The sequence below is a fragment of the Neophocaena asiaeorientalis genome, unplaced genomic scaffold, assembly GCF_003031525.2.
Source record: "Neophocaena asiaeorientalis asiaeorientalis breed wild unplaced genomic scaffold, Neophocaena_asiaeorientalis_V1.1 scaffold82, whole genome shotgun sequence".
Taxonomy (NCBI): domain Eukaryota; kingdom Metazoa; phylum Chordata; class Mammalia; order Artiodactyla; family Phocoenidae; genus Neophocaena; species Neophocaena asiaeorientalis.
The window spans coordinates 6,797,308-6,819,363 of NW_020173068.1; the positions used below are offsets into that span (position 1 = coordinate 6,797,308).

Below are 22,056 nucleotides of genomic sequence, written 5' to 3' on the forward strand. Positions count from 1 at the left end.
GCAGGCTCGCACCCACTTCCCATCTGGGCCTGCTCCCTCTACCTGGCAGGCTGTCTTGAGGGTTAGCAGTCCTGGCTTCCTCGCTTTCTTCAGGATGCTGCCGGGCCAGATGTCATCTTTCAGCCAGTCTTTTCCCTGCTGCCCTCTCTAAAATTGCTCCTCACTTGTAAACTTGTGATAACTGCACCCACCTCACAGAGAGCTGTGTGAGAGTACAGTCCCTAACTCAAAAAGGTGCTCAAGGACTGCTGAGCTCCCAGCTCCCGCTTCCCTTAGCCCACCCCTCCCCCCAGGCCTCGTTTCACCCCTAGGAGAATGCGTAGGGAGCACCAGTGGGCCACTTATGCATCTTGAGGAGTGCTGCATACTTCTAGAGCCCTCCCCCTCCTCCCTCCTGGAACTGCTTCAAGGTTCAAGGAACCTCAGCATGACTGGACCCCCGCAGTTGCCTAGTTTTCGTAACTTGACACAGTTCCAACCCACCACCCCAAGCCCCCATCAGCCTGGCAACTCCCCCAGTGCATCTACAGGGCAGACACCCACCCTTTACTCTGCACATCAACAAGGTCAGAGAACATGGCTAAGCCGCCCACTCCTGCCCGGGGCACCAATGCTCTGTCTAGAAATGATGCCCACAGCAAGGTACAGTGGAAAGACTATGAGCCCCGGAATCAGACTGGTTTCCTGACGTGTAAAACAGGGACAAGGGAGCCAACCCCTCGCTTTGCTGGCCAGAGACAGAGGCATTGTGAGGGGCGGCCTAACAGGTGCCTGGGAAGTGTCTGCCCGCGGCTCCTCCTGCTCTGAGACGTGGCGGAAGGGCCCACCTGGTTTCGCTGGCGCCCCATCAGCAACACGCAGAGGACATAGAGCACTTCCAGTTTGTACATGATCTCATGCATGATCTTCATTGACTGAGGCAGCTGGGTCCTAGGTGAAGTGTGAGGCAGGCCATTTTCCTCCGAAGCCCCTGGAGGAGGGAGCACAATGGAGGCTGAGACAGCCACCAGGAGAGAGGGTTCAATCACTGCTTGTGAGGAAACATGTTTCTGCCCCTCAAACCTGCTCTGAACAGACCTGAGGTTAACAGAGCCATCAGACTGGGCCCTGAGTCCGTGACAGACTTTGAAAGCCACAAAACTCTCTCCAGGCCACCGGGTTCAGGGAAGCTTAGAAACTTAGGAACATGGACTCTGCAATTGTATCCCATCAGCTTTTAACACCCAGCAAAAATACTCTGACACAGCCAACCCAGTAATCTGATCCATGCCCTGCCCCCAAATCCCTTCTCCTGCCACCGCCAGACCCACCACGCCCACCCCGAGAAAGTGCCCAGACACATGTCCAGCAGCAAACTGTGTCAAAGTCTCTTCAGGTCACAAAGGACTCTTGAGTACTTGGTCCCTCTGCTTAGATGCCACAAGGGGGCACTGCTGAAGGACTAAAATGGATGCTTTTTGAAGATTTTTTTCCCTCCTGTTTTTCAAACAGCCATGGAAAGTTTCCTAAGGCAGACGAGGCATCACAATCGATACTAGTGATACAGATGAACATATTATCTACTAGCAGGTTTTCATTTTACCCAATTTCATTATTAGCGACAACAGCAAAAGCTACATAATATTCATGGACACAATATGTGTCAGGCATTGGGTTTTGGGCCATAGGTAAACCATCTCATTTCCTCTACTACCCAGTTAACAAAAAAAGTCTCAGTGGGTCACGCAGGCCGCAGTGGAGGGTACTCTCGGGAATGGGGCAGAGCAAAGGGATGAAGACTGAGGGCGGGCTGTGGAACGACAACTTGCTGGCTGTGTGACCCTGAGCAAGTCACCTCCTCGTCAGGCTTTCAAGTGCTCTGTAAACGGGAAGAAAAGTAGTGCTGCAGCGATCGGCTAGAGTTCCTGTGAGGAGTGAAGGAGGACACAAGAAAGCCCAGCACCTGATTCTTGGGAAGCCTCACTCTTAGGTCCCTATTATTTTAAAAGGTCAGAGTCAGGAGACCTTAGGATTTACTTCCCCTTAGTTTTCCTCATCTTTAAGGTGAAAGGATGAATCAGTAACTACTAAGGTCCTTTTAAGTTCCTATTGGAACTGTTGCCCTAGAGGCCTTTTGAAAAGGCCAGAAAGTCTATGTGGTACAGAGCAGTGGTCATGAGATATATTCGGGTGAGGCACATGCAGTTATGATTTCTGTACGGTGATATCATGACCTAAAAACCTAACTTACTCCACCCTACAGACTTAGAACTATTTTTTCCAGCCATGTTACATCACTAATATAAAAGCTGAAAGACGACCAGCTGCTGAACGAAGCATGACAGAGAGGCAGTGCAGCACAGTGGTTAAGGACTCGGAGCCAGACTGCTGGGTGGCTTTGGGGAAGTCTGTTGATGTGTCTATGCTTCAGTATCCATCCTCATCTGTAAAACAGAAATAATGGCAACAGTACCTATCTCTTACCAACGTTGCAAAGATTAAATGATTTAATATGTTGAAAGTGCTTAAAAAATGCAGGGCACATGTACCCAACATACAAGTATGTGTTAAACAGAAGTAGAAAACGAACTCTGAGTTTTTGCTAATGCTTGCTTGCTATATGTTTTCTTCCTTTTAATCTGCAAGCTCTTAATGGCAATGAAAGTGACAGCCAGCAAAGACTAAGGAAAATTTACTGGAAAAAATCTAATTGAGAAAATTCTATCTATTCACATATCTTTTCTTGCATGTTGGGAGGAAAACCATAATTACTCAATTTATGTCTTGGGACTCCTTGGCCCCGCTCCCAGAACACTTTAAGAGTCAACTGATTTGTAAAGAGAATCTGAAGGGCTATCACGCAGAATCGCGCCTCTGCTGCACACCTGCCATGTAGCCTCCAGCGCCTCAGCGTCCTCATCACCTAGCTTGGGGGTCTGGGGGGGACTGCGGGAGAGGACGTCTGTGGAAGGAGCAGGGGCGGCGGATGGCGCATGAGCCCTCCTCAGTAATGAACATCTGTGGAGAAAGAGAGATGCAGGCAGCCTGGACTCTGCCGAGTCACTGCCAACTTTTGGTGCCTGGTTTGCAAAGGCCTGACAAGAAACTCTCTGGGATAAATATTTTCACGAATCACAGTCCTGAAAGCAATGGCCAGAGCTTAGTAACAACGTGATTCCCAAGGATGAGGATGGAAAAACTAGTTTAAGAGGCCTGTGCTTCCCTCCAAATCTCTTCAGCTCCACAATACTGATTAAAGTGGGTACCACCCTCCATATATATGTACTGTACCCTGGGGTACACTCACTTAAAAAAAAAAACAAAACAGCTCTGAGCTATGATTCACATGCCATACAATTCACCCCTTTCAAACGTACAATTTATTGGCCTTTAATGTATTCACAGAATTGTGCAGCCATCTCCACAATCAATATTAGAGCATTTGTATCACCCCTAAAAGAAATCCTGTTCACATTAGCAGTCAATCCCCATTTCCCGCCAAGCCCCTACAGCCCCAGGCATCCACTAGACTACTTTCTGTCTCTATGGAACTGCCTATTCAGGACATTTTATATAAATAGAATCATATAACTTGTGTTTTTTTGTTTCTAGCACAACGGTTTCAAGGTTCATTCAGGTTGCAGTACGTAACAGTATTTCATTTTTTTTAAGCTACTGTATAACATTCTATTACATACAATATACCACATTGTTATCCATTCATCCGCTGATGAACATTTGAGTTGTTTCCATATTTTGGCTATAGTAAATCTTCTCTCATGAACATTCGTGTCTAAGTTTTTGCGTAAACATATGTTTTCATTTCTCTTGGGTATATACCTACAAGTGGAATTTCTAGGTCATAAGGAAACTATGTTTAACCTTTTGAGTACCTGACAGACTGTTTTCCACAGTGGCTGCACCATTTTGCATGCCCACCAACAGGGAATGAGGGTTCTGATTTCTCCATCTCCTTGCCGACACCTGTTATCTGTCTCTTTTTTAAAATTAATTAATTAATTAATTAATCTTTCGCTGCATTGGGTCTTTGTTGCTGCACGTGGGTTTCCTCTAGTTGCGGCGAGCAGGGCTACTCTTGGTTGCGGTGCGCAGACTTCTCATTGCAGTGGCCTCTCGTTGCGGGGCACGGGCTCTAGGCACGTGGGCTACAGTAGTTGCGGTGCGTGGGCTCAGTAGTTGTGGCTCACGGGCTCTAGAGCGCAGGCTCAGTAGTTGTGGCGGATGGGCTTAGTTGTTCTGCGGCATGTGGGATCTTCCCAGGCCAGGGCTCGAACCCTTTTCCCCTACATTGGCAGGCGGATTCTTAACCACTGTGCCACCAGGGAAGCCCCATGTTACGTGTCTTTTTGATGATAATCATCCTAGTGGGTGTGGAGTGGTATCTGATTGTGGGTTGGATTTGCATTTCCCTGATGGCTAATGATGCTGAGCATGTTTTCATGTGCTTGCTGGCTTTCTTATATCTTCTTTGGAGAAAGTCTATTCAGATCTTTTGCCCATAATTTGAAATGGGTTGTCTTTTCATTATGGAGCTGTAGGAGTTCTTTATATCTTCTAGATACAAGTACCTTATTAGATATATGGTTGGCAAAAATGTTCTCCACCCTCCAAAAATGTTCTCTCATTCCGGCTTTTCACTTTCTTGATGGTGTTTTTTGAAGCACAAAAGGTTTTAATTTTAATGAAGTCCAATTTACCTATTTTTCATTTGGCTGCCTGTGCTTTAGTGTCATCTAAGAAACCACCACCAAATCCAAAGTCATAAATATTTATCCCTGTTTTCTTCTAAGCGTTTTATAGGATTAGCTCTTACATTTAGGTCTTTGATCCTTTTGAGTTCATTTTTATATATGTGAGGTAGGGGGGTCCACTTCATTCTTTTGCATGTGTACAGCTAATGGTCCCAGTACCATTTGTTGAAAAGACTATTGTTTCCCCAACTGAATGGTCTTGGCACTCTTGCTGAAAATCAACCGACCACATAAGTGAGCGTTTATTTCTGAACTCTCAATTCTATTTCATTGTATATGTCTCTCTTTATGCCAGTAGCACACTGTCTTGATTACTACAGCTTTGTACTAAGTTGAAAAATTAGGAAATGTAAGTCCTCCATGTTTGTTCTTCTTCTTCAAGATTGTCCTGGCTATTTTGGGCCCCTTGCATTTCCGAATGAATTTTAGGACCAGCTAGTCCATTTCTGCAAAAGAGCCAGAGGGGATTGTGATAGGGACCATGCTGAATCTGTAGATAGATCTGTAGATCAAGGTGTGAAATACTGCTACTTTAACAATACTGACTCTTCTGATTCATGAACATAAGCTGTCTTTACATTCATTTAGGTTTTCTTTCTTTCAGTAACAGTGATGTTTTGCACTTTGAATTCAGAGTATAAGTTTTATATTTCTTTGCTAAATTTATCACTAAATATTTTATTTTTTGATGTTCCTTTAAATGAAATTGTTTTAATTTCATTTTTGGTCTGTTCATTACTACTGTATAGAAATACAAGAGATTTTTGTATACTGATCTTCCATCCTGAAACTGTGTTGATTGAAATTGTTTATTGGTTTAGCGGTGTTTCAGTGGATCCTAAGGTTTTTCTATATAAAAGATCACATCATCTGTGACTAGAGATAGTTTTACTTCTTCCTAATGTGGATGCCTTTTATTTCTTTTTCTTGCCTAACCACCTAGCCAGAACCTCCAGTACAATGTTGAATACAAGTGGTAAGAGCAGATATCTGTCTTGTTCTGATCTTAGTGAGGGAAAAGCTTTTCAGTCTTCAGCTGTTAAGTATAATGTTGGTTGTGGGTTTTCTGTAGATGCTTTTTAACAGGCTGAGGAATTCCCTTCTATTCCGAGTTTGAATGTTTTTATCATGAAGATGGAGTTTGCCAAATGCTTTTTTTGCATCTATTGAAATAATCATGTAGTTTTTGTCCTTTGTTCTATTGATATGCTATATTAAATTGATTTTCATATACTGAGCCAACCTTGCATAAATCCCACTTAATTATGTATATACACTTGATCAGGTATATAATCCGTTTTTGCTGCTGTATTTTGTTTGCTAGTATTTTGTTGAGTGGTTTTGCATCTACACTTGTAAAACACATTAGTCTGTAATTTCCTTGTGATGTCTTTTTTTCTTTTGGTCTCGTTTTGGTATCAGGGTAATATGGCTTCACAGAATGAGTTAAGCAAAGTTCTTTCCTCTTCTATTTTATGGAAGAGTCTGTGATGTACTGGTGTTACTTCTGGTTGGTAGAGTTAACCAGTGAAACCTTTTGGGCCAGGGCTTGTCTTTGGGGTAGTTTTTCATCACTAATGCAATCTCTTGTTATAGGTCTGTTCAGATTTTCTATTTCTTCTTGAGTCAGTTGCAGGAGTTTGCATCTTTCTTATAATTCTTCCATTTCATCTAGGTTATCTAGTTTATTGGCATACAGTTGTTTATAGTATTCTCTTAGAGTCCTTTTTAAACATCTTTGTAAGGTTGGTTATAATATACCCTCTTTCATTCCTGATTTTAGTAATTTGAACTTGTCCCTTTTTTGCTTGGTCAGTGTAGCTAAAGGTTTGTCAATTTCGTTGACCTTTTCAAAGCACCACTTTTGGTTTTGTGGATTTTCTCTATTGTTTTTTTATTCTCTATTTCATTAATTTCCAGTCCAATCCTATTATTTCTTCTGTTTGCTTTGGGAATATAGTTTGCTCTTCTTTTTTCAATGATTTAAGGTGGAAAGTTAGGTTATTTTTTGAGCTCTTTTTAAACGTAGGCATTTACAGCTATAAATTTATAAGCATCCTTTAGCTGCATTCCATAAGTTTGGTATGTTGTGCTTTCATTTTCATTCATCTCAAAATATCTTCTAGTTTCCTTTGTGATTTTATCTTTGAACCATCAGTTATTTACTGCTTAATTTCCATACATTTGTGAATTTCCCAAATTTCTTTCGCTATTAATTTCTAATATCTCTCCCTTGCGATTGGAGTACTTACTTTGTACAATTTTAATCCTTTTAACTTTCCTGAGTTGTTCTTTTTTTTTTAAGGCCTAGCATATGGTCCATCCTGGAGAACATTCCATGTGTACTTGAGAAGAATATGTTCTCTACAGTTGTTGGGTGCAGTGTTCTATATATATATCAGTTTAGTCTAGTTGGCTTACAGTGTGGCTCAAGTCTTCTATTTCCTTGCTGATCCTCTATATAGTTGTCCACTATTGAAAATGGGTTATTAAAGTCTCCAACTATTATGTGTTGAACTGCCTATTTCTCTCTTTGAATCTGTTGGTTTTGCTTCATTTACTTATTTCTGGCTCTGTTGTTAGATACACATGCTGTTATATCTTGATAGATTCACCCTTTTATATTATTATAAAATCTATTTTTTAAATCTCTGATAACATTTTTGTTTTAAAGTCACTCTTAGTACAGCCACTACAGTTTTCTCATGGTTGTCCTTTGCATGATACATCTTCTTCTGTCATTTACTTTCAACCTATTTCTACCTTTGAATAGAAAACGTGTATCCCGTAGGCTGTATATAATTGGATCTTTTTTAAAAAATCCAACATGACAATCTGTTTTTTGAATGAATTATTTAATCCATTCACATTTAATGTTATTACTGACAAAGTTGGATTTACTTCTGCCTTTTACTTTTTGTCTTCTATATAGCTCACTTTTTAAAATTCCTCTAGGTTTTTTTTTTGCAGTACGCAGGCCTCTCCCTGTTGTGGCCTCTCCCGTTGCGGAGCACAGGCTCCAGATGCACAGGCTCAGCGGCCATGGCTCACGGGCCCAGCCACTCTGTGGCATGTGGGATCCTCCCGGACCGGGGCACAAACCTGCGTCCCCTGCATCGGCAGGTGGACTCTCAACCACTGTGCGACCAGGGAAGCCCCCTTTAGTTTTCCTTTAACACTTTCTTTTGCATTAAGTAAATATTTTCTAGTATAACACTGTAATTCCTTTAATGACTTTCTCACTATATTTCTAAAGTTACTTTCTTAGCAGTTGCTACAAGGCTTGCCTGCCATATACATCTTAACTTGACAGACTCTTTTTCAGATAGAAATTAACTTAATTCCAGGGCTCCCAGAGCTCCCTCTTCCCCCTTTTTGTGCTATTATTATGCATACTACATCTACATATGCTAAAAGCCAAACAATACAATATACTTACAATACACTGTATACATTGTTACACAATACACTGTTATAATTATTACTTTATAAAATTTTATGCCCATTAAAGCAGCTGAGAAAAGAAAGGAGAGCAAGTAAATATTTACAGAGTCTGCTCTGCTATAGTGACCCTCTTATTTACCATTTTGATTTTCTTCACTGGTTCCTGTCAATCCGAGTTACCACCTCGTCCAATTTCCTTACTCCAATAGAACTTTGGGTCCACCCACCTTCTTTGACCTGTTATTGTCCAATATATTACATTTCTATATGTTATAGGTTCAACAATGTAACTATAAACACATAGTTTTATACAACTGCTTTTGAAATTAGTTAAGGAGAAGAAAGATGCACATATATTGTCTTTTATTATTATACAATTACCTTCACTGATCCTCCATTTTTTTGCTGTGTGAATTTGAATCACTGGCTGAGGTAACTTGCTTTCAGCCAATATTTCTCCTAAGGCAGGTCTGCTAGTAGTGAATTCCCTAAGTTATTGCTTATCTAGAAAGCTGTTTATTTCACCTTCATTTTTGAAAGAAGGTTTTATTGGATGTAATTCTTGGCTGAGTTTTTTCCCAGCACTTTGAATATGTCATCCCACTGCCTTCTGGCCTCTATCATTTCTGATGAGAAGTAAGCTGATAATCTTACTGGGATACTCTTGAACATGATGAGTCATTTTTCCCTTGCTACTTTCCAGATTTCCTCTGTCAGCATTTTCATTATGATGTGAATGGGTGTAAATCTTTTGAGTTTATACTACTTGCAGTTCTTTGAACTTCTCAGATGTGTACATTAATCATATTTGGGAAGTTTTCAGCTATCATTTCTATTTTTTTCTGTTCTTTTCTCTCTCTCAGTGAACTTTTCATTCCAGTTATTGTACTTTTCATCTCTGGAACTTCCATTTGGCTTTTTATATCTCTTATCTCATAATTAATATTCTCTATTTGATGACACACTGTCATCACTGCTTCTTTGAGGATAGTTTCCTTTAGTTCTTTGACCATATTTATAATGGCTGCTTTGAAGTCTTTGTTAATTCTGGTATGTGGGCTCTCTCACAGGCAATTTCTGTTGCCTGCTTTCTCCTACGTTTGTGTCATACTTTCCTGTTTCTTTGCATGTCTCGATTTTTGTTAAAAACTGGACATTTTAAGTAAATACTGTAGCAACTCTTGATACTCTTCCCTCTTTCTTCTTTCAGGGCTTGTGGTTGTTTTCTTGTTTATTTGTTTTAATGCCCTGGCTAGCCTATTTCAGTAAAGTCTATTTCTCTGAGGACTGATGAGGCCATTTGGCAGACAGCGCAGCCTTGGGCATGTGTCCCTGGATGACAGTGTTTTAGCAGGGCTCTCTTTGTCTGGCTCTTTCCTTGATATCTCCGTTAAACTTTCTGCCTCATCTAGTATGAAACTCAGTTGTCAGGCTCCACTAACTGCTGGCTGAATGCTCTACTGTTTTTGACAATGCCTTGAGGCATAAATTGCTCCAAAGTCTGATTCAATTAAATTCAGGCAGGGATAGTTTTTGAGACTGAGGTTTGTTTTGACCTCAGCTTTAAGTTCTTCTTAGCCAACTCTTTCCTTGGTTCTCTCTGGTGAATTAGCTGGCATACGGTTTGGCTTTTTGTTCTCAATTAAAAAGAGCTCCTTTTATTTTCTTACCACCAAAATCTACACTGTTTCTGAGAATGACCTTGAGCTCAAACTTCCCAACATTCTGTTCTTACCTATTACCTCTCCCCCTGGCAAAATCTCAGTGCTATTACTCTGAGCAGGATAGGTAGCCTCTATAGCCTCCTCAGCTTGCCTCTCCCTACATAGTGGAACCTCTGTCCTACAAGAGAGCTGGGGCAAGGGCAATAAGGGCCATAGAATTCTTGGCCTACTGGGCCTGGGTAGAGCTTCTGTACTATGAGTACAGTATGGAGGTGGGTGGAGGGAAGGAGCCTCTGGCATTATGCTAAATCAAATAAGTCAGAGAAAGACAAATACTGTATGATATCATTTAATGTAGAATCTAAAAAAGCTCAGAGAAACAGCTAGTGGTGGTTACTAGTGGTGGTGGTGGTGGGGAAATGGGGAGTTACTGGTCAAAGAACACAAACTTCCAGTTAGAAGATTAACAAATTCTGGGTATCCAGTGTATAGGATGGTGATTATAGCCAATAATACTATATCATATAATTGAATGTTGCTAAGAGAACAGATCTTAAATATTCTCACCAGAAAAAAAGAAATGGTAATTATGTGATGGGATAGAGGTGTTAGTTACTGCTACAGTGGTAATCATTCTACAATATATAAATGTATAAAATCAACACATTGTACAATTCAAACGTACGCAATATTATGTGTTGATTATATCTCAAGAAAGAAGAAAGGAGCCCCTGCCCTCTTGGCTATATTCATCAAGAATTTAGCCTCTTCCACTTGGAGCTGGAAGGGATGAGAAAAACTGGTAGCCTGCCTCTTCCAGTGAGATTCTGTATTCCTTGTTTGGAAGCTGAGGGAGCACTGTCTTTTAGGCCACACCTGTCCAGAGTGGAACCTGCATCAAGCAGGAATTCTAGTGTCATAGGCTCTCAATGTTCTCACTAAATTTTAGTAGATTTTCTAGAAGAAATGCTTCCCTACTTGCTGTACACTCTGAGAACAACTTCCACAGACTTTATGTGGATGTTTGTTGTTGCTGCTGTTGTATACAGGGTTTGTTTAGTTTCACTGACCAAGCAGGTCCACGGAGCTCCACACACTGCCATCCCAGGAACGAAACTCCTCCCTTCACTTTTATCTGCATGATTCCAGTGGGAATTCCTGGGTTTGTACAATTTGACCCCAGAGTCAAATGCTTTGGGTTGAGCACCTCACCCAAAACAGGCCACAGTAGTTCACCAGGGAGCTGGAGCTGAGACTAGGAGTACACACATTTACTAGGCAGTCTACTTGTCAGAACGGAGGAAAGGTAAGACTAAAGAAACATGTAGAAAGAAGTGGAAACAGAGAAAGAACCTCTGGGTTCCTAGAAATGCTCCAGTAATGTTTCCAGTTGATTCCTTGGGTTCTGCAACAAAGCCCCTGTCCCTGAAATCAGGTCTGCTTTAAGGAAGCTCAAAGAGGTTCTGTCACTGGCTATCAAAAGTCTTAACCATCATGATCCAGGACTGCCCTGAGGAAAATTCTACTTTGAGCAAATTTCAACTTATTCTGCTTGGAAAAGAGTTCAAGAATGGCTCTAGGAACCCAAAGGAATGCTCCCCACCTCTCAGGAGACCCATCCCGAGTACCTTGATTGTGCTCAGATTCCTCATTAGCCACTCGCATCAGGGCATCTAGCACCAAAGCATTGTCTAGCCAGGTGTACCACTCCTCCAACTCCTGAAGGAAGCTGGCTGTGCCCGTTGACTCTGACACCTTTCGAGTTGCCAGCTTGCAAAGCCGCTCGACAAAGCCAGGGATGCTGAGAAGGGCCGCTGTCGAGGAAAGAACAAAAGAGGAAATGTCAAAACAGAGACCAGCTCTAAAGCACTCAACAAACAACCAGCTTCTCACCTTAATCTGACAGCACTTAGTCAGAGCTTCCCTTTAAAATGAAATGCCAACCCAAGGTAAAATAGTAATAAAGTTATAAAAACAAATTCAATTTTAGCAGGCGCAGGGAAACAGACTCATATCTACTGGTGGGACTATAAACTAGAATAACCTTTACGCCGTAAATCTGTGTGTCTCTAAGCTAGGAGGTCCATTTCTGGGGAATTACCATAAAGAAATAACTAATTATATATACATAGATATCTGTATAGAGAGGTTCATTGGTGTGGTTTCTATAACAGCAAAAAGGTAGAGATAACTATGTGTTCATTAATAGCATACTGATTAAATGACACACCCATGCAGTGGAATACAACACACAGACACTAAGAACAATGACACACACATCTTTATACGGCAACTCCAGAAAGATGTTTGAATTTACTTGTTAAGGAAGTAAATTATTATTATTATTTTAGTGATTTTTATAAAAATTAATTAATTAATTTATTTTTTGGCTGCATTGGGTCTTCGTTGCTGTGTGTGGGCTCTCTCTAGTTGTGGTGAGCAAGGGCTACTCTTCCTTGCAGTGCGCGGGCTTCTCATTGCGGTGGCTTCTCTTGTTGTAGTTGTGGAGCATGAGCTCTAGGCGCATGGGTTTCATTCAGTAGTTGTGGCACACGGGCTCAGCAGTTGTGGCTTGCAGGCTCTAGAGTGCAGGCTCAGTAGTTGTGGCGCACGGGCTTAGCTGCTCCGCGGCATGAGGGATCTTCCCAGACTAGGGATCGAATCTGTGCCCCCTGCACTGGCAGGCGTATTCTTAACCACTGTGCCACCAGGGAAGCCCCAAGGAAGTAAATTACTAAACAGTATTGGCTTAAGCCCATTTTCTTTAAAATTTTTAAAGTTTTCTTCTTTAAAATATGCACATAATATACATATACACAGATAAAGAACAGAAGGATATATACCAAGGTATTTACTGTGGCTGTTCCTGAGTAGGAGAGGATATAAATGCTTCTTTTAAAACTACTTAACTGGGGCTTCCCTGGTGGTGCAGTGGTTGAGAGTCCGCCTGCCGATGCAGGGGACATGGGTTCATGCCCCGATCCGGGAAGATCCCACATGCCACGGAGCGGCTAGGCCTGTGAGCCATGGCCACTGAGCCTGCGTGTCCGGAGCCTGTGCTCCGCAACAGGAGAGGCCACAACAGTGAGAGGCCTGCGTACCGCAAAAAACAAACAAACAAACAAAAACTACTTAACTATGGTTTGATTTTCCTATAGCACACACATACTAGCAGGAAGAAAAAAGATAAGCCTTTTCTTTCTTTCTTTCTTTCTTTCTTTTTAAGGTAAAGAAAGAAACTGAATAATTACCCAGCTCCTATTTGCACCAGTTGCATTTTACTGACAATGATGAGTAAGACAGAAATTCTGGTCAGCATAAAGAACATAATAAACTTTGAAGGCAGGGAATCCAGGTTCAAATCTTGGCTCCAAAATTTAACCTTCTTTAAAATAAAGCTAACACCTGTACGTATTTGCTTGTGTATGCATTAAATCTTCTTAAGGATAGAAAACAGTGGTTTGCCAAAGGCAAAGAGAATAACGCCACTGGGAATACAGTGGGAGGGGTACTTTTCAGTGAACAACTTTTTGAATCTGTAGATTTTCTGAATCATGTAAATGTATCATTGAATCAAAAATAACTAACTAGATATTTCAAAATATCAAGATATTAATTTGGGAGTGTACAATATGGTTTAAAGAGTAATTATCTTATAGAAACACTGAAATGTATGCAAGTGAAATCTTACAATGTCTGGGATATGCTTCAAAATAATCCAAAGTGAGGACGGTAGGAGTAAATGAGGGTAGAGATAAAGACAGGCCAGCAGGGGCTTCCCTGGTGGTGCAGTGGTTGAGAATCCGCCTGCCGACGCAGAGAACACAGGATTGAACCATGGTCCGGGAAGATCCCACATGCTGCGGAGCGGCTAGGCCCGTGAGCCATGGCCGCTGAGCCTGTGCGTCCGGAGCCTGTGCTCCGCAATGGGAGAGGCCACAACAGTGAGAGGCCCGCGTACCGCAAAAAAAAAAAAAAAAAAAAAAGACAGGCCATCAGTTGATAACTGTTGAAGGTAGGTAGTAGGTAAATGGGGATCATTACACTGTCATATATATGTCTCTGCTTTTATATGTGTGAAGTTTCCCATAATAAAAAATTTTAAAGTAAACCTTAAAAGAATACAACATTAAAGAAAATTCTTTAAAAATAAAATAAATAAAAACAAAGTAGTTAGGAGGATTATATGAAGTCATATGAATTTAGTGCCAGCACAGAGCTTGGCAAATCATCTTAGCCCCCTCTCCATTCTCTATAAATTAGCGAGTGACTATAAAATAATGTGTGACTGCGTTAATAAAAAAAGGTGAATTAAACTACACTGAGGGACCTCCCTGGTGGCCCAGTGGTTGGGACTATGCCTTCCAATGAAGGGGCTGTGGGTTCAATCCCTGGTCGGGGAGTTGGGATCCCACATGCCTCACGGCCAAAAAACCAAAACATAATACAGAAGCAATATTGTAACAAGTTCAATAAAGACTTTAAGAATGGTCCAAATCAAAACAATCTTAAAAAAAAAAACCAACTACACTGAGATTAACTTCTCCTCAAAAAGTTAAATATAGAATTACCATATGACCTAGCAATTCCATCCTAAGTTCACACCCAAAAGAAGTGAAAACAGGTGCTCAAATACCTGTGTATGCATGTGTTCAGAGCAGCACTATTCACAACAGTCAAAAGGTGGAAATAACCCAAATGTCCATCAGTGTTTCACAAATTGGTATGTACACGTTTCACAAATTCATATGTACACACAAAGAATATTATTCAGCCATAAAAAAGAATGAAATACTGACATGCAACAGCACTGATGAACCTCAAAAACATCACGATAAGTGAAAGAGGTATGATATGTGATACAAAAGATCACATTTTAAAAATTTCATTTATATGAAATACCCAGAATAGATAAATCCAACAGAAAGCAGATGGTTGCCAGGGGTTGGGGGTAATGAAGAATAACTGCTGAATGTGTACAGGGTTTCCTTTTGGGGTGATGAAAATGTTTTGGAACTAGATGGTGGCTGCACAAATTGTACATGTACTATAAACCACTGAATTAAATGGTTAATTTTTTAAATGTGACTTTCACCTCAATTAAAAAAAAACGTACTGAGATAGATTTTTTTTTTTGAGATACCATTTTTTTCCTTATCAAGTTTGACAAATATCAAGAAGTTGAAGAAGGCCCTGTACTGGGAAGGGTATACAGGGTGGAAAGATGAACTAGTAATTTCTATGGAAGGTAAATCTGTTAATATCTATCAAAGTTTAAAAGGCAAATATCCAGCACATTAAACCCCATACACAGGCTGTTATTTGTAGGAAAAAAGACTTGAGGTAAAACAAATTTCCATCAACAGGGGACTGGTTAAATAAATTATGCTACGCCCATATACTAGAATACTATCCAGTTGTAAAAAGGAATCAGATAATTCTGTATGTACTGGAACGGATGCTCTGCAAGATAAAGTTAAGTGAAAAGAGCCAGGGGCAGAATGGTGCTTATTTTACATCACCATCAGTACAAACAGAAAGGAGCCAGTCTTCTCTTCTTCCCTCCTCCACCCCGTAACTGGTCACGTACAGAGTATCCCTGGAGGGACAAATGAGAAACTGGTAATAGGTCACCACTGGGATGGGAACAAACTTTCTACCGTACACCTGCTGTTCCTCTGTAGTTTGTGAATTTACAACAAACAAACAAACAAAAACTATAATTTTTTCCCCAAAAAATAAACTAAATAAATGAAGAGTTTGGATTTCTAAAAATTTCTAATTTTGAAAAATTTCAAAAAGATGGATTTTTAGTCACACCTCGTTTCTCCAGGTAAATAGCTCCAGTTTCTCTAACTGTTCCTCACAGGGCAGTTCCTAAGACCTAGTCTTCACACCCTGCACACTAAACACAGACCTTCAGATGTAACCTACCCAGTATTCAGGGTTCTGAGACTGACTTCCACCCCAGATATTCCTGAGCTTTTGTTAGTCACTCATCTCTTGAAAAGCTGATGAAAGTTTTGGATGCTCTCCCCAGGAAAAACTCACTGGCCCATTATATTCACCAACTTATACACAATCTCAGGGGACTGGCACCCCAGCATCGTATGGTCTTTGTACTTCTCACAGCTTTATCAGTAGCTACCACATGCACTGCTGGTTAACGTTAAACAGGTTGACAGCTAAAACACCCACAACTTCCAATAATTTCTGCAAAAGCAGACCTCTTCTCTCCTCTTATTTGTTAAAACGTTAGTATTTCCCAAACACTCCTGTAAATTTTCCTGTTGCAGTTTAGGCTCTGCTTTCCAGCTCTCTGAGATGATTCTGAATTAGCTCATATGCTGTGTAAATCAGCATATATAGGTGTCACCTATAAATTGATAATTACCAGGCCTGTGGCTTCACCTACATCTGACTAACATTGTGAGTGATTTTTTCCCTGCAGATGGATCCATTTGTTCTTATCTGAATCAACAGAAGAGATAACTGGTACTTTCTGAGAAGCCTAAGAAGTTCTCTAACATTTTTATTATCTAAGCTCCAGGAAGACAGCATAAGACATCATTTTGCTGGCCAAGAAAACTATTTCACAGCTGCAGTTTATTAAAAACAAAACAAAAACTTTTCGGCAACATCCTACACACTTCAGCTTTCCATACTAAAATGGACTGAATTGTGTCCCCCCTGAAATTCGTATGTTGAAGCCTTAATCCACAATATGACTATATCTGGAGACAGAGCCTTTAGGGCGGTAATTAAATGAGGTCGTAAGACTGGGGCCCTAATCTGATAGGAATTGGTGTCCTTACATAAGAGGAAGAGACACCAGAGCTCTCTTTGTGCATGTACAGAGAAAAGGACACATGAGGACACAGTGAGAAGGTGGCCATCTGCAAGCCAGGAAGAGAGGCCTCACAAAAAACCACTGCTGATGGCACTTCAATCTTGGACCTCTAGCCTCCAAAACTGTGAGAAACTAATTTCTGCTGTTTAAGCCACCCAGTCTGTGCTATCATGTTATGACAGCCAAGGCTGACTATTACACACACCTCTATTTCCTTAAAAAACTAAAAATAGAGCAATCCCACTCCTGGGCATATATCCAGAGAAAACCATAATCTGAAAAGACACATGCACCCCAATGTTCATTGCAGCACTATTTACAACAGCCAGGACATGGAAGCAACCTACATGTCCATCAATGGATGGATGGATAAAGAAGATGTGGTACATATATACAATGGAGTATTACTCAGCCACACAAAAGAATGAAATAATGCCATCGGCAGTGACATGGATGGACCTAGAGATTGTCATACTGAGTGAAGTAAGTCAGACAGAGAAAGACAAATATCATATGATATCGCTTACATGTGGAATCTAAAAAAATGGTACAAGTGAACTTATTTACAAAACAGAAATAGAGTCACAGATGTAGAAAATAAACTTACGGTTACCAAGGGGATGGGGGGAGGGATAAATTGGGAGCTTGGGATTGACATATACACACTAGTATATATAAAATAGATAACTAATAAGAACCTACTGTATAGTACAGGGAACTCTACTCAATACTCTGTAATGACCTTTATGGGAAAAGAATCTAAAAAAAAAAGTGGATATATGTATAACTGATTCACTTTGCTGTACAGCAGAAACTAACACTGTAAATCAACTATACGCCAATAAAAATTAATTAAAGGAATAAAAAAATAAAAGTATTCAGTACTGGAGTTCAATTAAAGATAGACAACACTAAGGACTAAGATCTTTCTCATCCACTTGTAATTTAATTATGTTCACCTTGGCCTTCCTAGGGCATCTGACTGGAGAAAAATGTGTGTGAGGTGGGGGGACAAGGAGATAGGAATTATGGTCAGAGAGTCAGGAGAACTAGACCCTGTACAACAACATGTGCTAAAATACAACATTTAATAAAGCTTTATCCCAAAAGCTATAAGCTGACATCACATGTAGACAACCTCATGGGTTAGCCACACAGGTATGAAAGTGAACCTTGACATTTTATAAAGGCTTCCTTTTTTCAATCCCCCAAATCAATGAAAACTGGGCTTGGGGTTAACCCTCAGTTAATTAAAAACCCAACTGACTAGAATACCTCATTCCCCAAGGATGATGGGTAATGGTGGTTTTACTTGTCAGCTTACAAACAGGTCCATGAAGGTAATAGATACCAACAGGATAAAACTAACCTGCCAGAATAGATTCTCTAAATGGGAAACTATAAGATGAAGGTTACTTAGTACCTCAGCACACACAGATATCTATTACTGAAACTATATGACCCCTCAGTTTCCCAAGCTGTGCAATGGGGATGCTAATCTCTATTTCACAGGGCTGCTTGGAGGATTAAACAAAATCACTCCTAGGTAAAGCAGTTAGCTCAATGTTTGCCACACACAGGAGCTTAACAAATGTTAGCTTTTGTCAGTGTAGGTGTATGCACGTGCTTAAACTAGGTTTGAGGTATAATTTAGTTATAATAAAATTCATGTTTTTAAAAATGTATATTTTATGATTTAGTAAAATGAGAACTCCCCCAAAGTCACAAGAAAGGAGGATGGGGATAAAAACCCTACAAGGACCTTCTGGACAGGATTCACCGTTCTAGATGCCATAAGGGACATTCATGCTTCATGGGAAGAGGGCAAAGTATCAACATTAACAGGAATTTGGACAAAGTTCATTCCAACCCTCATGGATGACTTTGAGGGCTTTAAGACTTTAGTGGAGGAAGTAACTGCAGATGTGGTGGAAACAGGAAGAGAAATAGAATTAGAAGTGGAGCTTGAAGATGGGACTGAATTGATGCAATCTTATGATAAAACTTTAACAGATGAAGAGTATGGATGAACAAAGAAAGGGCTTCTTGAGATAGAATCTACTCCTGGCAAAGATGCTGGGAAGACTGTTGATGCAATCAACAGTCAAGGGGGAGGGCCAGTGGGAGAGGGATGGTTTGGGAGTTGGGGATTAGCAGTTGCAAACTATTATATATGGAATGGATAAACAACAAGGTCCTACTGTATAGCACAGGGAACTATATTCAATATCCTGTGATAAATCATAATGGAAAAGACTATAAAAAAGAATGTAGGGCTTCCCTGGTGGTGCAGTGGTTGAGAGTCCACCTGCCGATGCAGGGGACGCGGGTTCGTGCCCCGGTCCGGGAAGATCCCACATGCCGTGGAGCGGCTGGGCCCGTGGGCCATGGCTGCTGAGCCTGCGCTTCCGGAGCCTGTGCTCCACAATGGGAGAGGCCACAACAGTGAGAGGCCCGCATACCGCAAAAAAAAAAAGAATGTGCACATATAAATAACTGAATCACTTTGCTGGAAAGCAGAAACTAACGCAACATTGTAAATCAACTATACTTCAATAAAAAAAGGTTGAAATGACAAAGGATTTAGAATATTATATAAACTTAGTTGATAAAACAGCAGCAGGGTTTGAGAAGACTGACTCTAATTTTGAAGGAAGTTCTACTGTGGGTAAAATGCTATCAAACAGCATTGCCTGCTACAGAGAAATCCTTCATGAAAGCAGGAGTCAATGAATGTGGCAGACTTCACTGTTGTCTTATTTTAAGACATCGCTGCAGCCACCCAAACTTCAGCAATCGCCACCCTTATGAGTCAGCAGCCATCAACATGGAGGCAAAGAGATTATTTAAGACTCTCTGAAGGCTCAGATGATGGGTAGCTCTTTTAATCAATGAAGTATTTTTTAATTAAAGTATGTACTTTTTTTAGATGTAATGCTATTGCACATAATAGACTATGATATAGTGTAACCATAACTTTTATATGCACTGGGAAACCGAAAAGTTTGTGTGACTCCACTGCAATATGCACTTTATCGCAGTGTCACAGATACTGGTACCCAACTCTCAGTATCTCTGATGTATGACTGTATCTCTCTCTCTCTCCCTCTCTCCCTCTCTCTCTATATATTCCATATATCTATCTCATATATCTATATCTATATTTATCATATAGGATAAAGGAAGGCTCAGTGGAAGAAAACATATGTAATTTGAATTCTGATAAATAATGGTTCTTAACTTTTTTGAGGTTCTGGATCTATTAAAAAGTCTGATGGCTATGGACTTGGTCCCCCAAAATAATGAAGAGATACATAGATATAAATTTTACATACTCTAAGTGGACCCAAGGAGCCCTCACATGGATCAAATCTCTAGAAATACTGAAAAAGCTAGATGATTTAGGAAGGGACCTCGGAACTACCATGTCAAAATTCTGACAACTTAGAGACTTTACCTTGGTTGATTTCAGCTGCAGAAGGCCCCAAGCTCAAGCTCTTCTTCTGCTGAGCATTTTTGGCCAGAAGCGTATGCTTGTCATCATTCCCTGTATCCATCTCTGAAATGGTGACAGCCAGAATCCGGCAGAAATTAGCAAGCTGCTGCTGATCGAAATTGGATACTAAGGAACTCAGATTGGGGACTTCATCTAGTCGGATCATTTCCTACAAAAGACACAAATAAAACAATCCCCATGCTCAGTTCATTTGAGATTGAATGTGCTGCTCTTTTGCATTCCCCTAAGAATGGGGCTTGGTAGCTAGATCGCTTAGGTTCAAACCCCAGCTCCACAATTCGCAGCTGCACAACCCTTAGGTAAGTCATGGAACCTAAGTCTTTGCTCTTCTGTCAAATGGGACTAATCTAATCTACCTCATAGGATTGGTTTGAGGATTAAACCCTTTGAGGACCACTATTCTTACTCTCCACCTTTGCTCATATGCCCCATTTTGCCTAAAAAAAACGCCTACCACTCAAGTTTTATCAATCAGAAATTGCCATAAAAAAAAAAAAAAAAAAAAGAAATTGCCATAGATGTTTTCAAGACATAAAATATTTCAAATATAGCTGAAGGTCCTTGTGTATCCCTACCTAGTTGCATTCACTTCATTCCCCACCAAGATGTAACCATTATTTTGAATTCTGTTTATTATTTCTACACGTTTTCACACTTACAAATATTTCCACAAAAAATATATGGTATTGTTCACAAACTACTATGTATAAAATACATAAGCTACAAGGATATATTGTAGAGCACAGGGAACACAGCCAATATTTTATAACTTTAAATGGAGTATAATCTATAAAAATTTTGAATCACTGTGTTGTATACCTGAAACTAATATAATACTGTAAATCAATTATACCTCAATAAAAAATAAAACAAAAATACATGGTTTTGTTCTGCATGCACAGTGTGAATGATACTTCACGGTCAACACTGAGATTCAACTACACTGATACAAGTAAGTCTACTTCAATCATTTCTCATTGTTTTAATTCACAATTTATTCAATCATTCTTTTTAAATGTGTGTATGTTTAGGTGGACTATAATTTTTCACTATTAAACAGTGTTGCAATGAACATTCCTATAGGTGTCTCCTTGTGTACATGCCCATGTAACCAATTATCTAGAGTAAGTGATAGCAGACCTTCTCCTCTTTTTCCTTATTAGAAATATTTCCAAAGTTTCAGGTTTAGTTTGATGTTTGCTGTAAGTTTTAATAGATATCCAATACCAAGTTAAGGAATTTTCTTTCTATTTCCTAGCTTTTATCATGAATGAGTACTTAATTTTATGAAATGCTTTTTGTTATTTGGTTATATTCTCATTTTCTTTCTTCCTTAATATCCACAAATGTTGTACATCACATGATCATCTCTCCTTCTGAAACATCTTTACATTCTTCAGATAATACCTGCTACCCTTCATCCCACTAATGTACTTAACTTCCACTGGATTGGGTATTTCTCTGTCACTGCACATATAACATGATCTTGTAATTATCTGTTCCTCCATCTAATTTCCTAAATAAACTGACACTGCCTTGAGTCAGGAGTGTATCTTACCTCCTCTCCAGAGCCTCAGTGCATAGAACCTGGTAGTGTAGGTCTCAGTAAATGTATACTGAACCAATGAATGATTCCTAGAAGCCCTTGTGAATCTCACTCCTATTTCTGGTTGGCTGTGGAGGGGTTATTCGGGAGCAGCTTCTTCCACCTTTGCCTTCCCAGTACACAAATGTTAGCTATTGTTATTATTGGAAACGGACTTCCAGCTCATCTGTTCCTTTAGCCCTGTCCAACTTAGTGTATGGGTTGCAAACCAGGTCCCCCCCCCC

The 22,056-nt window shown here is 40.3% G+C and overlaps 1 protein-coding gene across 3 annotated transcripts in view; it reads right to left on the reverse strand.

Annotated features, from left to right (window-relative positions):
* TRPC4AP (transient receptor potential cation channel subfamily C member 4 associated protein) overlaps positions 1–22,056 on the reverse strand; it is a 78,019-nt gene that overhangs the window by 13,426 nt on the left and 42,537 nt on the right. For 2 of the 3 annotated variants that reach the window (XM_024742889.1, XM_024742891.1), the window contains exons 7-9: positions 20,167–20,374; positions 11,488–11,673; positions 828–994 (exon numbers count right to left, since the gene is read on the reverse strand). In XM_024742889.1, coding sequence (XP_024598657.1) covers positions 828–994; positions 11,488–11,673; positions 20,167–20,374 — 561 coding nt within the window. The remainder of the gene's footprint in view (positions 1–827; positions 995–11,487; positions 11,674–20,166; positions 20,375–22,056) is intronic. The other variant, XM_024742890.1, reaches the window with a different exon arrangement.